The sequence below is a fragment of the Vanessa tameamea genome, chromosome 5, assembly GCF_037043105.1.
Source record: "Vanessa tameamea isolate UH-Manoa-2023 chromosome 5, ilVanTame1 primary haplotype, whole genome shotgun sequence".
Lineage (NCBI taxonomy): Eukaryota > Metazoa > Arthropoda > Insecta > Lepidoptera > Nymphalidae > Vanessa > Vanessa tameamea.
In genome coordinates, this window is record NC_087313.1 from 5,311,256 (window position 1) to 5,329,804 (window position 18,549).

At 32.2% G+C, this 18,549-nt stretch overlaps 2 protein-coding genes across 4 annotated transcripts in view; both read left to right on the plus strand.

The window, feature by feature from the left end:
• Positions 1-18,086, plus strand: part of LOC113392406 (inter-alpha-trypsin inhibitor heavy chain H6-like) — a 32,951-nt gene extending 14,865 nt beyond the window's left edge. Inside the window, exons 18-24 of one of the 3 annotated variants that reach the window (XM_064220856.1) lie at positions 1,064-1,156; positions 1,700-1,741; positions 1,833-1,856; positions 2,376-2,414; positions 4,021-4,238; positions 17,551-17,717; positions 17,910-18,086. In XM_064220856.1, coding sequence (XP_064076926.1) covers positions 1,064-1,156; positions 1,700-1,741; positions 1,833-1,856; positions 2,376-2,414; positions 4,021-4,238; positions 17,551-17,717; positions 17,910-17,967 — 641 coding nt within the window. In that variant the 3' untranslated portion in view covers positions 17,968-18,086. Of the gene's footprint in view, positions 1-1,063; positions 1,157-1,699; positions 1,742-1,832; positions 1,857-2,375; positions 2,415-4,020; positions 4,239-4,353; positions 4,506-4,764; positions 4,965-17,550; positions 17,718-17,909 lie in introns of those variants that run through there. The other 2 variants (XM_064220857.1, XM_026628831.2) reach the window with 2 other exon arrangements.
• Positions 6,817-16,824, plus strand: LOC113392609 (inter-alpha-trypsin inhibitor heavy chain H6-like). The gene is made up of 16 exons (XM_064220771.1): positions 6,817-6,912; positions 8,805-8,927; positions 9,636-9,838; positions 10,386-10,496; positions 10,588-10,841; positions 11,106-11,209; positions 11,395-11,526; positions 11,618-11,818; positions 12,209-12,386; positions 12,543-12,659; positions 13,293-13,427; positions 13,509-13,675; positions 14,028-14,177; positions 14,541-14,723; positions 15,080-15,188; positions 16,748-16,824. The coding sequence occupies exons 2-16, from the start codon at positions 8,814-8,816 to the stop codon at positions 16,822-16,824; spliced, it is 2,235 nt and encodes a 744-aa protein (XP_064076841.1). The 5' UTR covers positions 6,817-6,912; positions 8,805-8,813.
• Positions 18,087-18,549: the final 463 nt, after the last annotated feature.

Here is an 18,549-nt window from a genome sequence, read left to right on the forward strand (position 1 = left end):
GTGATAATTCAAAAATGGTTCACTTTTGCATTATGCATCCCATATGCAAGGTTAAAATTATTGCAAATAGTTACCCCTATCACCTCCTAACGGGAATACTTCGAATTACCAATAACTCTGTATATTAATTAAGAACTGTATGTATTGAGTTATATAACCTAAGGTTTTTTGATCTTTACTTGTCCTGCCATTGGAATGTACCTATATATTAATTATTTCGTGAATATATCGATAAATCATCACAATATCTCATCATGTTTTTCCAATTGCTTAACTGAGAGGCTTGGATAATTACTTATTCATATTTAAATATGTAAGGCCGTGTTATGCTTACAAGTAAATGACCCAAATTGCATTGTTTTAAACGCTGGTCGAATGTTAATTGGCATGAATGCACATCGCATATGTTTTTTTTTATTATTAAAACTTTCTGCATTTATCATTTATGTAACATTTGTCAATATTTTTTAGAGATAGCAGTAGTACAAATGTTAATATATTAAACGTTTCGTTCTATGTTCTATAAGAGATAATCAGAATTGCGTCAAGTGATCTCTTTATCATGTTTATCTGAAACAGTAGCCTTTGTAAATACTCTTAAAATGTATTCATACGAAAAGCTTTAGTATCGATTCTAAAAATAATATAATAACTGCATAATAACCATGAAACTATTAATTTAGTTTCCTAAATTTGTATCTTTAAAGCATTTCATAAAATACAACATTGAAATATTTCTTCTGATAATAATAAATTATTAATAAGAAATAAAAATAGAAACTAGTTTTTTATTGCAAAAGTTGAAGATAATATTTCGAAAATAGTTTTGAGATGAAAACAAGATGAAGCGAGCGTACTTTGGAGCGTAAAAGAGGCATGGGCAGAAAAGCAGTACTTTTATAATTTTTTTATTTTATTTTTTTCATTCGTATCAACATTGAGCACTAGCAAGTTGAACAGGTCCTCTAAAAATAGAACTTATTTTTGTGTTTTGCGATGATTTGTTGCGATTATGATCGATGATTTTGTTTGGTCCAAAACTTAAATAAGGTTGTTATTTTAGGCCCCCTAGTATTGAGCGGGCAAGCATACCAACTTGCTCTCGACGGAGCCGATGACTTGCAACTAGAGGAGGAGGACCTAGAATTAAATATGGGTGAGACTTCTACTGCGCCTGCGTTTTAAACTGCGTCTCCACAAAAGAAAAAATCTCAACTTTTGAGTGGTCAACTAAAGTGTTGTTGTCGAATACGTTATATTTACTTTAATTTTACGAAATGTTTTATTATTGTTGAAGACTGACAAAAAAATTGGAAACAGTGGCCAACGAAGAAATTGAATTATTTCAGTGCAGACGCACTAATTAGAACGACGGACGGCTAGATTTAAGAAAGGAAACTTTACTATTTATTCAATAACTTTTATTGAAAAAATACATTTCTTCGTTTCGCGATTCCTCGACTCGTACTGATATGTTATACAAACGTTACATATCACGGATATAATAGTGACGATGGCATGGTTTGCAGGCGTAAGATAGCATGTGTAGGTACAATTTCACAAACATTAAATAATGTGTTTTTTACCAATGCTTGTTTCATGGGATGCACATACACAACCAACGACTCATTTGATATAGTTCAATGATTATTGAATAATATTGATTTTATGTATTTATAACCTTATTTTGGTTCCTTAGGCTATTCAAGTCGTTCAGATAATCGAGGCTTCGTAAGATATGGTAAGTTTAAAGAGCTTCTATACTTTTAAATGAATTTTATCTTTCAAAATGCTAGGAAAGATCTAACGATACAAATTTTGTTCCCTCTTAGCAATTCCACAATCTGCATCTTATGGTGAGTTAAAGCATAAAAAACTATCAATTAAAATATCAAAGTTTTTCTCTAAATGCCGAGTCAATAGATTGAGATTTTAAGCAAAGATTTGGCTTTAAAACGAGCACAATTCAGTTTCTTCGTGCTTGTATTTATATCGTACTAGTACCCGCGGATATGCTCGCATTTTAGGGGTTGATCGTCAGTAGTTAGGAATAAAAAGCTTATGTCCTTCCTTGGAGTTCAAGTTTGTTTCATACCAAATTTCAACAAATTCGGTTCTGTGGTTTGGCTTTGAAAGACCAATAGACAGATGGACAGACGGAGTTACTTTCGCATTTACAAAATTGGTTTAGATATTTACTTCCTTTCTTCTTCTTTATTTCAGTAGCTTTATGTGTTATCGGTAACACTACTTGCATACAACCCCAGGATATAAACGTTTTGTAACAGATGAATAAGTAGTTACCTCTTTTTTTTTTAGTTTTGATGTAGATTTAAATATGTATTTTTTGTATTATTTATATTTATTTCCCCCAGGCCTTGACCTACCAGACGGATTTTTGTTCAGGCGAAAAGGTAAGTAACCTAAGAATAAATCTGTCGGATAAATATTTATAATTACAAAAAATATCTATGAAATTCCTTCTGGATGGTCTCACATGTAATCCAAAATCAAGATGGCGATTAAATTCAACTATTACTCAATTGATCGTGTGATTAAATTATCGATAACACTCAAACATTTGTTTGGGTAGAAAAAACGAAGAAAAGCTATATTAAAACAACTTGAGTCAAAGACTGAAAAGTTGACAATAACCAATTTTAATTGTACAAAAACTATCGTCGCGACAGACGGTTCTTATTTCGAGGTTGGACTATGAGTGCACAATGAGGGTTAAAGAAATGAAATTCTTTTCAAAATAGGTGTTTTTACTAATATACTAAGGCTAAAATTTGTTCATATAATCCGCTAACCCTATCAACGTGCCATCACAATCAACCATTTTTCTACATTAACTTTAAGGTAAGACAGAATTTTTTTGATATTTTCATATATTTAAAGAGAAAAAATATGTGGACATTGTACTTTTTACCGACTTATTACAGAATCAGAATAAAGACCATGGATTTTCCGCCAATGGAGTAGCTGTATTTCATACACGGAAAAAATGTGACTCACTGCAGATACATACACCTACATTTGAAAAAGGAATTTAGCAGATTGATAATAGATGATAAATAGTTTTACAGCAGCTCTAGAAACTGTTAAAGAATCGTGAGAAATAAACCTAAGAAAAACAGACGAAAGAAACTGCTGCAGTTCTATTGTTTATATATGATTAATATTAATTTTGTTTTTATTAATAATAAATCCTTGAATTTGATTTTAGTACATTTGATTATCTTTTTTTCCTTACTTATGCTTCCAGTGGTTTTTAACTTATATCAACTCAACATAAAATCAAATTTAAGTTTAAATTAGATTATAGTGCGATTCTGTAAAAGTCACTTCGCATCTCACCCATAAAATGTTGACAACTTTATGATTTGCGGTGATACGCTATTTTGATGCGTGGATGTAATAAATTTCAAAATTATTATAGTCGAAGTCGCATATGACATTCTTAAATTTTACGCGTTTAGTTTCGGGTTTATTAATATAGAATCTATATCTATAATAATCTATCTACAGATCGTAAATTAAACAGAGTATGCTTTCGTTTGAGTTTGGAAGATTTAACATTTTCGGTGGAAAGGTTATAATTGAAACAGAGCGGAATCTACTCTTGAAAACATGCCATCGTCACACGTTTCTATTATATTATATTCATTTTCAAACTAAAAGAAGAAGTTGTGTGTGAAGAACACAGTGGAACACACACAGTTTAGTTGAACTTATCAAAGGCAATAAGATTTTCATGTAGTTTTTCACTATTTTGACATATTCCTAAATCCTTTTATAAATTTATTTTTCTACTTTGAAAATGAATATAGGATTTTATTAATAATAAGTTACATATTAAGTTGAAATATGAAATGGAGTTTGACCTTTTTATTCTCTCAATTACATCGTTTGTACCTTGGACAAATTATTTTTAAATTGTAATAATTTAATTAAATATCTAATTGTAGAATTGACGTGTGTAATTAATTTTTTTTTTTTTAATTTTAAATGTCACAGACTCTATGCATTCTATCGACTACTTCCATCCTACTACTGCTGCAACTCCGTGGTTCACCTCGTCGGCTCCTGCCGTTGCCACGACTGAATCTCTGGAAGAGGCCTATCACTTACAAGGCTACAGTTGGGCATTGAACCTGATTGACAGCAATACTAATTCACTGGAGTTTGTAGCAAATGGAAAGAATGTTACACTAGAACTTTCAAAGTCTAACACTGTAAGTTATTTCATGAATTACAATGATGGTGTCGTTTGTTTGTATAGATGAAATCAGTAATTATTTTATATAATTAATTTAAATAAATATATATTTATAAATTATAAATATTCAGGTCCCTAAGCCGAGCGACAGCGAGTGCGCGCACGCAGCGGGCGAGGGGGCGGGCGCGGAGGGCGGCGTGTGTGTGTATCTCACGCGCTGCGTCGCCGCCAGAGACATTAGCGTCGACGAGTACCGCAATAAGTACTGCGTCGTCGAAAACAAGTAAGGAAATATTCAACGGGAGTCGAGTTATTTTAGCAATATTGGAGGAACAAAAAGTTATTTTAAATTACTGTCACGTTAAGTTAGTGATAACCGAGTATCGACTATTAATTAGTTTTGTTTGTGACGGTACCTGATTTTTTTATTGGAGAATAACAACTCTACAGTCTATCATCTCTCAAATATGTATCCATAAATAATACATTCCAGTTTTTCTATTTAAAATGTTTGCAATTAATTACTTTACTTACTTAAACAGATACGCTGGAGTCTGCTGTCCGAGGAGCAAAGTAGATACAACAATACCTTGACCTTAAAAAGGATATCCTGTTAAGAAAAATATTTACATCACTTCATATGTAAAGTGCCATTTTAAAGATAATTATTGTTAAAAGGTGCATTTAGAAATAAGTTTTATATAAAAAATATCCTAAGATAAAATAAAATACTGTTACTATTTGTAAGTTTTTCAATAACCCTATCCTTTAACAGCAGTGTTCATTTAATTAATCGGGATTTTACTACAATTTGGAATCTACTGCTGCGAATTAAATAAGAGATGATGTCTACGCCGAGAATAGTAGGTCCCCAACGGCAGCTCTCCGACGGTTGCTTAGAATCAGTTACAAGAAACAAAATACACAGGCAGGTTAACGTCTGCGGGTATTATTAATAAAATACTACTAATATAATTAGTAAAATAAACTGCTCAACTGATTTTAATTTTGTACACCTATATAAATCTTTTTCTTCTCTCCCAGATGTTACTCTGGGGCAGGGTATATTATATTTTTTTAAAAAAATCCTATGAAAATAACAATAATGTAGCACAGATATCAAAAATTTGAATCTAAGTTATTCGGCGTGCGCTGCGAAAATTATTATTGAAACATAAAATAGTGTTATGAATGTTTGCAAAACTCAAATTACCTACAAAAATTCCGCGAGGCTGTATTTATAATTATTATAGTTGCGCAACAATAAACTCTTTTTCAAATTAGTACGCGAGTACAAATTTGAAAAATATCAAATTAAAACAAGATTAAATCTTTATTCTATAATTAGTACAAAACAAAGTCTTCAATTTTTCTCCAAAAACGCTATTTTTCTTGGCATGGCTATCTATGGCTACACCTTAGGAGATGCATAACAATGTACCACATGTAGTACACCTTAAAGAAGCTTACAGAATAGTCCGCGATAGCAAGATTTGGTCACTTTTTCAGATTAACTCATAATAATTGACTGAAAAACTATTTTTAATTAATACATTTTTTAAAAAATCTACAGTTCGTTTGCTTTGTTTATTACAAAGCAAACGAACTGTACATTATATAGCAACATCAACTTTATTTTCTCTCAGAAAATGGGTTACTACCATCGGATAGCCAACAAATTAAACGATACTGAGTAAATAGTTGCCGAAAGCGGTAAATTATTTTTTTGATCGTATAGAATCAGAAAGTGCAACTGTCTTTTGTCGTCACTACAATTTTCGAATGAACACTTTAAAAGATCGTGTCCAAATGTGCGAATGAAACGAAAAAATTTGTTCGATGCGAATCGGCTGTTCGAATAACCAGTTGTAAAAATAAATTAGGATATTGGCAGTTAAAATTATCGAAATTTGAATCTTTAAACCTATGTATATAATTTTTTAATGTTTCATATTCAAATCCCAAACAATTTTTTCCTCCCTCATCGAAATTTGGACAGATTAGTAGGGCTAAAACTTAATATGCTTTAAAAAATTTGGTTCCGTGGGTTGGAAAAATTTTTGTTTGTTGCGTTACAAAATATTTTAAACTATAAAATAAATTATTTATAACATATTTTGCATGAATTATGATGTCATTCATATTTTAAATCCTCAGTTTTTTAAGAAATTACTAATCGAAAATATTTTTTTAAAAATCAGCAATAAAAGTGATTGCACTATCATCTCGTCTCACAGTTTTCGCTTCACACCAGCGTTGCAGAACGAAAACCATTCATTCAGGGCAAGCTTACCGTAAAAATGCATTGTCATAGGAAATGAACCAACAAGTAAAGATTCAACATTTTAAAATAAGAGAAGGAATACGCGATTGCAAGATTTTATCTAAACAAACTAACAAATAATGTTAATTAAATAAAAGCTTGCAAAATCTGTTATTACGTATATTTCCAAATAAAATAATACCAGTAACAGGATAAATATCTTGTACATTACACCTTAGCTTAGCTTCGCGGAAAGTCCGGTTATCGAAAACAAAAACACGTAGATATAGACATAAGTATATTTTTTTATTTCGTAGATGAGATATAAGTCATAAAGCCGCGGATCAGAGTCACTGCCAAGCTCCACACCGTCCGACTGCGGAACGTGCGAACACCGGTGCTGTGATTGTTCAGTTCTAACAAACTTGTAAGTATATTTTCTTTTTAGATAACAATACTAATATTATTGTTATTTTAGTGGAAATATCTTGATAGTGCTTTGTATTATTTTTGACATTATGCCAGAAGGCTGTGTCGAGTAACTCTGTATAAATTACGTAAATATTGAATAAATAGTTAACAAAACAAGTACTTAATAGTTATAAAATTACAATTAACAACTAAACTTTTTAAAAAAGGGCTGTTGTTATATAAGTAAGTAAAAGTTTAAAAGAATAAAGAACTTAAATAAAATATTTAAAATATTATTGTAATATGAATGTTTATGCAATCACTTTACTCTTATAATTTTATTAATTATGTTCTAACATTTGTTTGTTGTATCATGTTATAACAAAAAAAGTAAACACATTCCGGACAAAGGCATTTATCTTGATCTTTAAATACTTTTAATACCTGTATGATCACATTAATCGGAAGGAAATTACATTTTTTACGCAAAACTGTTTTGCTAATGTTAATTGTTTATACAGCTTCATTACATATTTCCTTAGTAGGTTTAATGTGCGCTCATATTTTTTCGAGCTTAGCACAATAAACTAAAATAAATTAAAAGAACAAAAGCATTTTCAAATACAAGGTTTTATTTAAATGTACTAAAAAGTAAAAAATAAAATCCATAATTTTGTTAACTTATACTCTATGTGTATAGCGATAGTACATATTTATGCCTCGATACAAATTATAACTCTTCCTAGGTTTAAAATAAATAATCGAAACGTAAATCTCTCTACCAGCTTTTATATAAAATCAAACATTTAAATGCCCATATAAAATTTCGTGTCTGCTGATTCGGTACGGAGTTTTCTAGTACAAAATTTTGTCTCTATACTGTTTACCATTGAGGAGTTCCTACTTCTTGACCCAATACGACTAGGTATTGGGTCAAGATTATATCAAGTCATATAGTCAAGTCATAGTCAAGTATTATATTGGCTTTGGCTTGGATATTGTAATTTCAGATCATTGTTACCATAAATATGCATTGTCATCGAAACTTACACCGTACCATCATGTAAAATTTTAGATCCATGGAATAACACTTACAAACCATCATTTTCAACAGTCCAACAACTCAATATTTCTTAACCCATACTCGTATAGTTAATACTTTTTTTTCATGGCTTATTAATCTCTTGTTGATTAAAAGATATATCGTGATTAGACTTTATTAGTCGAGAGGTCAACTAGTGGTAAAAAAATATATATATATTTGAAGATAAATTTAATCCCAATATAGATTCTTGGACACGAAAATCGTGTACCTACTCTTAATAAACATGTCATTGATCTTTAGTTTTTGCCTTTTAAGTTCGTTTAAATATAGCTAATTTTCACATTAATACCCATTTTTCCTCTATTAAATTTTTTTATTAGATGTTATGTTATTTTCATAGAAAGAGGGCCTTCTCTATTCTCTGTCAAATAAACCATTTGCAGAGTACGTGCTAGCTATTCTGGACAGGTTTATTAATCAAGCGTTTTTTTTGTAATAAAAACCATTATATTAATAATGAAGCTATTCATCGCATATCTATTTTGCACATAAGGTTATAAAAAGTTAAAGCTCATCTTCGAATACTATTTTATTTCTTTTTTTTGTGGTAATCAAAATGACATGCATACTTTTATTTTAACGATTACTAATTCGTTACGGCATCAACTCACGACTGAAATATTATTTTTATCCTAAACCACTATCCGCATCACACACAAGATCAAATTGAAATTTGAAAATATTACCATTAAAAAAATAATTCTTAATTTAACTTACTATATAATATTAAGTTAAAACAGCGGTATGCCAGCACTAGGTGAAAGAGAAATAATATTTTTTACTATAATAACAGGTGTTTTCAGATTGATAAAATGCAGCCTCTATGGCTGTCCGTGGTGTGCTGCGTCTCCGTATTCGTCGTTTTCGTTTATACAGCCGCAGTGCCAACATCAGATACGTTCGTGGTCGCAAAAGCTGATGACGGAGTGAGTACTTATTGAAGTCGTAGGGATATTTTCAATTTCATGCTGATATTTTATGTAAAAATAAATTAAATGTCTAACTATAGCTACTAAATATTATGTTATAAGTTATATACTAAAAATACATTTAAACTGTATAATTATAATGAAATTTAGATGAATTTTGTCATATCTATTCACAGTTTACAATCATCTTATTGATTGATCATCTCCTATTCGTATATAATTAAAAACTACGTTACATTTTTATTTTTTATCGATCGACAAAAACAATCTGAATTTATTATGAGTTATACATTCCCTATAAAACTTTTGCCGTTAATCTTATCAACTTCCATGTTCAAAGAAGAAATGTCGTTTTTCGAGGAGGAGCACCAGTTTACCAGCAGTGACTTAACTATCGTAGGGCCAGGTGGTGCAGTGCACCAGGGCCCCAGAGCTTAGGGGGGCCTCTAACCTAAGCTTTGAAAAAAGCTGGTCAGCCAACTCGCCAGCTAGAAAACCTCGACCCTGCTCACAAGATCTTTTTTTCCTATGTATAATTTTGAAGGGCAATATAAGTTAAATATAGTAAGGGCCTGATTCTTTCCTAATGCACCGGGGCCCTTGCCCACCTAGCTACGCCACTGCTTACCAGAAGGACGATTTTTGTGACGATTTTTATGACTATTTGTCATTATTTCTATATTTTTCATTACATTATTTTTACAGCACACAGAAAAATCTGAAATGAACACTGAGGAGGAGCCGAATGTTCCGATCAAGCTGACGAAAATGCAGGTGAACTCCGAGGTGTCGCTGCGTTACGCGCACACCGCCGTCGTCACCTACGTCCGCAACCCCTCGCGCCGTTCCCAACAAGCTACGTTTCACGTACTTTTGCCAGAAACCGCATTCATAAGCGGTTTTGTTATGTACGTATTTAAATAACATATCATATGTTTAATATATGTATTAAAATATTTTGCATTCATATTATTTACATTACGAACATGCATTAAATAGTTGTACATGTGTATATACATAATGATGAAAATTAAAACGTAATTTAAATACTATAATTAAATTACCAGTAATATATATATATATACTATACTATACATATAACAGTTTAGTCTATAAGCACACCAGCAACATATTTATAATCGTTTAATTTAAGCTAATTTCTTTATCCTTTAACACTGGACTCAACCTTAAGTTTGGAACTCAATTTTTTTTTTTCGAATTTCTTATTTACCTATATCCCTTTTTTAGTTGTATAATACTTACAACTATTTATATACAACAGGTATATATTTAGGTTAGTGGAAATTAATTTTTACTTTAATTACGATATTACGTTATTGTAAAGTATTTCCATGGTAATGTTTTATTCAATGCTATACAAATAATGCTCAATTTTTTGTTTTAATCCAGGAATAGAAAATTGAGCTGTTACTATACCTTTTTAATTACTTCTAGGACATTAGACGGGAAATCGTATAAAGCCTATGTGAAAGAGAAAGAAGAAGCTAAGAAAATCTACGATGACGCTGTCTCTCAGGGAACTGGTGCTGCTCACATATCAGCTAAGTAAGTAATTTTTTTTTTTATACGGTAAATAGCATTTAGCGAAAAGTAAATAATATACTCACATTAATCAAATGCCACGTCCCTTAAACAGGGCCCGAGATTCAAACCACTTCACAGTATCAGTAAACGTGGAGCCCAACACCGAGGCGGTGTTCAACCTGACCTACGAAGAGTTACTAGTGCGGCGCAACGGAGTGTACAACCACGCCATCAACCTACATCCTGGCGCGCTCGTGCCCAAGATGGAGGTGACCGTGCACATCAAGGAATCGCAGAAGATCTCGCTGCTGAGGGTTCCGGAAGTGAGGACCGGAAATGAAATTGATGCTACCGAGAAAGACGCTCGTGAGTAAAATTTCAAAATTTAAATAATATTTTAAGTTAAATAAAAATTTAAATTAGCAAAGTGAGTGACAGATAACTTGATCTTTGCTCGTAAATTTTCTTAATTAAACTTAAAAATTGAACTCTTAATTTAAATTTACGCGTCAAATCGTGGGGATAAATATCAACAAAAATTTTATAAAAATCTTTAAGTCACTTTGTAGACTAGGTTAGAAACTTGATAATTTGGCAAATAAGTAATTATATTTTATTTAAAATTTATAGAAAATGCAAAGGCTGTTATAAAAAAGAGCAACAACGACAAAGAGGCGACCATAACCTTCACTCCAGATCTTGAAGAACAAAATCGACTAATGGCGATTTATTCGGCAAGTTACTCTTCTTGGTACACGTTCGACTAGATATATATATAATAAAAACAAAAATAATATTACCCTTAATATACCTAATATATAAAACTCTTAAGAGGTTGACAAAGAAGATACTACTTCAAAACTTAGTGGTAACCGATAGTGCCATGCTGTTCCAAATTAAGACTCCTGTATCATTGCAGGATAAGATCATAGAATCAGCGAAATTACCACACGAATGGTACTCGGAACAAAATAACGAGAAAACAACTGGAGTCCTCGGACAGTTCGTCGTTCAATACGATGTGGTTCGCCCCGAAAAGGGAGACATTTTGGTAAATTTGTATATAATTTAAACATTTACAATCATTATGAAATTTAAACCCACTAGAATGTAGTCTATTTGTAATACTTCTTTTCATTTAGGTGAACGATGGCTACTTTGTTCATTTCTTCTCGCCGGAAGAGTTGAAACCGCTGAATAAATTCGTCGTGTTCGTACTGGACACGTCGAGCTCCATGTACGGTCGTAAGATAGAACAGCTGCGTACGGCCATGCAAACCATCCTCGCAGACCTGCGTCCTACCGACTACTTCAGTATCGTTGAATTTAACAGCGACGTCAAGGTTTTCATTTACTTAATGAAGAATATTAAATTAAGAACAAATTATCTTATAACTGTTACCATTGATAACTATTGGTATTGCGAGTTTTTTGTTTTTCATTTGTTTTGCGATAACTAAGATTCCATACTTATTGATATATTATTTGATAATTGCATTAATAATGTGGTGTAGTGTTAAAAGGTGCTTCTTAAAGTCAAAGTTTATAGAACACTTGTTTTGTACTTGATTGCTATAAAATTTTACAACACATCTGCAACCATTGTGTCGCTAAAGTTTACGGACGACAGCTTTGCTTAGCAGTTAGTTTTAAATAAAGAAGAATCGACACGATGTATTAGCATTAGTTCTTTCTTTTTCATTCTGTAAATATATATATGTTCTATTGGCAAGGTGCACAATCTTTCGAAGACTCATAAGGACGAGGCATCTCCGTACGAGTATAGCGTCATCGACTATGACATTAATCTCGACCGCGCTAGTGGTGGCGCGATCGCGGAACCCGTACTCGCCTCGCCTGACAATATCGCCAAAGCGCAAGATATAGTATCGAAGTTCTCTGCTATTGGAGGTACGCCTTAAACCTTTATCTCGACATTTTAAATCGATCTTAATAATTCAATATATAATTTAATGCAAAGATAAATGTTTTTTCATTAATTATTTAAACATTGCCATAAATTCAGAAAATCTGGTTTTAAGCATTGGAAATATATCATTTTGACAGGAACCAACATCTACGAAGCACTCGACGTTGCTATTGACGTCATCAATAAGGCTTATGAAATAAATAAGCCTGACTCCAGCGCTGCCGTTAACAATAGTGACGCAGAAAGAATTAAAGGTTTGAAAATAATACTTATAATTCTTTCGCTTTTAGACCTATATTGTAGGATTGTTGAGGTTCAAACTAAACATTAATGTTAATTAGATACAATAAACATTCATATACTCTATTGTGCATCTCTACGAAATGGTATCGCTACTCAAGCCTCTCTAGCTCCGTGAAATGTCAATTATAGAGCTATACCCCAGGCCCAACAGACGTCACTTATTTTCTGACGAATGAAATGTGTATTTATGAGTAGTGCTATGATTGCATGCCTAGCTATTTGGCTTGGTCGGGCGGCCATTTTCCAGGTATCAGGTAATTCAGGTACATAAAACATTACACACCTTATTTACATTCTGACAGCTCTTTTTTAGGTATGTTACACAATATCGTTAAAAATCAGTCATCATTACCTCCAGCCACATCCCATAGGTAGTATTGCTTTGCAAGCGCCGTAAGAGGGCTACAACAGTTGCCGCCTTAATTTTAATTATTAAGTCTGAAAATTTAAATTCTTTAGATCGTAGTTATTAGTTATTATTTTTTTATTTATCGTAGTTATTAGTTATAATTTATTTAAAAAAAAAAAAAAAAGTTAATCATATAGTTTAAATATGTATCCTGAAACAAATAAAATTATTACAGCATTGCAGCCGATTATTGTCTTCCTGAGTGACGGTGAGGCCTCGGTGGGAGAGACCAATCCGAAGCGTATTCTCTCTCACATTAGTGAGAAAAACACCGGCGAGAGGAGAGCTGCGATATATTCTCTCGCTTTCGGTATTTAATTTCTTTTTTTATAAAAATAGTCTTTGTGACGATTACGAACAGCCATTATATTAACTGGACTGCAATTAACAGGCCACGACGCGGACCGCGGCTTGCTTCGCAAGCTGTCGCTGCGCAACGGAGGCTTCATGCGCCAGATCTACGAGGCGGCCGACGCGGCGCTGCAGTTGCGACACTTCTACCAGCAAGTCTCGTCGCCGCTGCTGGCGCACGTCAAATTCGTGTACCCTCCCAACCAGGTCTATTACATAAATAAACTATTAATAAGAACGTACTTTCATACAAATATTAACAACTGAACATTATTGTTGTAATATAGCAAGCGGCCATTGACGATTCGTTTTCAACATAACCTCTATAAAAATCATTTCCAAGTGTATGTAGTTGAACACCTAAAAGACTGGCCTGATTTTGGTGACAATTGTTGTTTGTACTTGAGGAGAGTTTCTATTGAACCCGGTATGTGATGCTGCGACCGGAAAGTCAATTAAATTATTATTTCACTCGGACGAAGTTGGGACAGGCAGTTAGTTTATTTAGAATAATAATAAAATTCCTATATTAGGATTATACGGTAAAGTTACGTTGTAGGTAAAGGCAGAATCAGTGACGCGCTATGTGTTTGACGCGATCTTCGCGGGGTCAGAGACGGTGGTGGCCGGCAAACTGGAACCAGATGTGCTGGAACTAGCGCCGCATGTGACTGGCTTTTGTGCAGAGGATGAAGACCATTATGCAAGGGTAAATGTTACCGAAATTACTTAAACAAACTTTTATTTAACTCATAATTATTGTCAGATTTGTCACACACAAAGAATGGGCAAATCCATTGGGATTATATTAAAGTTAATCATTATTAGGAAATGTATGCACATACATAATATATGATAACAAGTCTCAAACTGTAAGACTATTATCGGTGTGATAATTAAATCTTCAATCATCATTATTGACACTGTAATAGGAATATATAAATAGGGAAAAAATACTTGACATTCGACGGCATACATTAAAATTTAATGTTAATAAATGCCACTAAGACAAATATGTTAGTATGAAGAATATATTATAAACAAAAAATGACTTTTCTATATCGACCATCAGAAACGTTACGAGGTGATGAATAAGGTGAAGGTGAGTGAGATAAAAGAATACCTTCCACTGGAGAGGCTCTGGGCGTACCTCAGCATCAAGCAGCTGTTGGACGAGCGAGACGTACGCGAGGACCATGAAGATAATAAGGACGAGAAGAGCCCCGAGAAGCGTGCACTGGCCATAGCTCTCAAGGTAAACTTTTCACTGAAAAATTCTAAGATTTTAAGAAACCCCTTTCCGTTGCATTTTGTAAGGTTTCCATGATATTTTGTACTATTATGTAACTATTTATTTGAGTTGTCAATATAAATAATTCGTAAATAAATGTGAACGTATTTAAATAAAATCCTATCCAAGTATTTCCAGAATACCTGTATATAAAAAAATCTATCTACTTTCTTTGTTAAAAATAACTACATGTACACCGTTCTCTAACAATTATTATACACAGTACCCAATAAAATCGCATTTTAAAATTATAATACTTAATTTAACCTGTTCAAATAGATGATGTGTCCATAAAAATCATTTACAAATTTATTTTTTAGTACGAATTTGTGACGCCATTGACATCACTAGTGGTTGTTAAACCAAACGCTACTAACGCTGTGGATACAGTTTCTGCCGACGGACCCGACACTCAAAAAGACTATGCAAGTGAGTGCACACTTATCTACTTTTGTAAATTGTATGCCATCAAAAACAAAACTTGTCCGTTGATTTATTCAGTCCCTGGTTAAGGGACCTCGTCTCTCAAGTTATTACGTAATTTGCAAATCTAGTTCCGTTTGTTGCTTAATTGAAAAATAATAAGAGTTTTTTTTTTCTATATAATAATTTTTTGTCTGTTTATTCAAATTTCGACCAAAATGCCTATTTTATGGAACTAATAGTTTCATTTATTTTCACACACGACAAACCAGTGGTGGCATCAATTATAAATGTTATTATTTTAAAGGTAAAATAATGTATAAATAAATAGATTATTATAACTAGTTCTTTAACGTCATGAGCCTGTATGGCGAAGAATATCGTTTTCTTTCATTTTTATTAAATTTGTAGACGTTTTGTATGGAGTTACAATTAAAAGACATTTTGATCTTTTTAAATGATTAAAAAACGGTTTTCTTTTTTTAGTTCAGCTTTTGCCGTCCCCAGTCTATTCGAGTTTTCACGTCGGTGAGTTCACTGATTATATTTTTATTGCAACATTTCAGATATATTAAAACATTTCATTTTCAAAATAAATCACTTATTATCTTCAACAGGAAGTAGTTCCCTTTGTTGCTTGATGATAAATCAAAATCAACAGGGAGTTCCCTTTGTTGCTTAATTAAAAAATAATAAGAGATTTATTTCTATATAATATTTTTTTGTCTGTTTATTCAAATTTCGACTAAAAATGCCTATTTTATGGCACTAACAGTTTCTATTTTTTCACACACGACAATCCAGTGGTGGAATCAATTATAAATGTTATTATTTTAAAGGTAAAATAATGTGTAAATAAGTAAATTAACTAACTAGTTCTTTGACGTCATGAGACTATATGGCGAAGAATATAGTTTTCTTTCATTTTTTGTTAAATTTGCAGACGTTTTGTATGTTTTTAAATGATTAAAAGACGGTTTTCTTTCTTAGCTCCCCTTTTGCCGGCCCCAGTCTATTCGAGTTTTTATTTCGGTGAGTTCACTGATACCATTTTTAAAAGAATAAGAAGTTGTACAAAATGTGATCATAATTAATTAATTTCATCGTCTTTCAATTCATATTTAGTACGGGTGAGAATGGTGAGATAGGTAGGTACTTACTACTCAGTAAGCTTACTGAATAGAATACGTGTATCGTGAAAACTCACAGTTTTCATGTGCGTAATTTATGTTCATATAATTCATCTCGTTTACGGTCAGCTAAAGTTCTGCCAGATTTGTGTACACCAACGTCTATTTAAACGGGGCTGTTGAACGAGCTCCATAGCTTTGTTAAAAAAAAAATCGTTTAGTAATAAAAATAAAACTTCAAAGAGTTCCCGAAGATGACATTTTTTATCAACCAATGGTAATAACATAGAAAATATATTAGAGTTAGAGACGTAAGCTTAAAAATATGGAACGCCAGAAGAAACAACAATAATTACGTGTACAATTTAAGCGAACTCAACTTGTACTAAAAAAATAAATTAAATCACTAGTTGATTGTTATTTCACTTTATACAGACGGTACGGGCGGCACCATAGACAATGAAGCTTTTGAGGAGAGCCCTTTAGGCGCAGGTAAGAGCATAGATATCTGAAGTGACACTTAGAGACGCAAATCGCAAGCAATTATACTTTTTACCTACTTCTATTTGGTAATTAAGGAATTCTTACAAAACCATGAAATAATAACAAAATAACACGTTCAACTAAATGTTATATTCCAATTATAATTCCAATTATATATATTTAAAAAAATGAACATAAATAGATTGTGTTTAATCTAGTATACTTTTAATATTATTGGCTCAAGAATCTTTCGTGACTTGGGTCTATTGTATCGCGTTTTGATTCTGATAGTGAAAATAAATCCAATGTGTTATAAGCATATAGGTAGTTGAAATAGATATTATATTTTTATTGCAGATATTTCCTTGGATAATCTTAATGATTTTAACTTTGCCACGATTGCCACGGATCCTTTATCTTCCACCACCGCTCCAGAGTCGACTTCTTCTGAATCTTTCGAGGATGCTTACCATTTAAAAAGCTACAGTTGGGCATTAGTCATACTCAATAGCGAGACAAACTCGCTTGAGTTTCTAGCAAATGGAAAAAATCTCACTCTTGAACTTTCGAAGTCCGATACGGTATGTTCTTGTATCTTATAAGTAATATATGATTTTACTAAAATTTAAATAAATTGATTATTTACGAATTTCTTTCATAACTATTTAAAATTTTAAGATTAGGATATTTTTATTAAAATATACATTTGCACATACATACATACACATATGTATATCACAATATACAATCTTCAGGTCCCTAAGGCGAGCGACGGCGACATCGATTGCGCCCACGGCGTGGGCGAGGGGGCGGCAGAGGCGGGCGCGGAGGGCGGCGTGTGCGTGTATCTCACGCGCTGCGTCGCCGCCAGAGACATCAGCCTGGACGAGTACCGCAACAAGTACTGCGTCGTCGAAAACAAGTAAGGAATATTTTGTAAATTTCTAACTTTGCTCCACTGCTTCATGGCACACAATGCCTGTACTCACTCTCCACTAACAGAGAGCGCTACCGAAATTGAACCTACATCATAACATTTTCTGTGCAGACTATCTGTGCTCTGCCTGTCTTTTAAAAATATTAAAACATAATTATTTCATGTTTTTTTTTTCAGATATGCTGGCGTTTGCTGTCCCAAAAATAAAGTAGATACAGAAACACCTTACCTTTAAGCTGATTACTTTAATAAAATTGAATTGATATAGTGCCCCAAATGATTTACTATTTTTAAGAAAATTATTTCATTTGTTTAAAAAATAAAAAAGCGAAAGAAATAAAGAACTATTCGGTATATACTAAAGTTTTTTTTATTAACCATAATAATATAATATAACTGAAAATCTTGCGTAAAGAATTCACACTAAAATATTTAAGCAAAAAATGTTAACTAAAATGTTATCCATCGTTTTATTGACCAGAGGACCTGACTAAATGTACGTACTTACTTACCCTATACAATTAAATGATTAATGATTTTATTTGAGATACATTGAGATCACTTATTTTATAATAATATGCGTACATCGGGTAGGTAAATTGCCGCTGATAATAATTCCACAATCACTAAAATTTAAAAATTACTAAACACATAAAATCACAGAAGTAAGAATATTAAACAATCAAATCTGATCAATAAAACTATAGTAAAGGATTATATAATTAAGAGTAAAAATATATAAATAAATATAAGTAATTATTTTATGCAAATAGACTACATTGACAAATTTATAACAGACTAAATATGTAGATAAGAC

Bases quoted from the DNA above. Each gene is read 5' to 3' on its own strand.
- LOC113392609 (XM_064220771.1), top strand. From the start codon at position 8,814: ATGCAGCCTCTATGGCTGTCCGTGGTGTGCTGCGTCTCCGTATTCGTC. The intron at 8,928-9,635 runs GTGAGTACTTAT...TTATTTTTACAG, and splicing joins TCGCAAAAGCTGATGACGGA to CACACAGAAAAATCTGAAAT. The intron at 13,676-14,027 runs GTCTATTACATA...GTTACGTTGTAG, and splicing joins TCGTGTACCCTCCCAACCAG to GTAAAGGCAGAATCAGTGAC.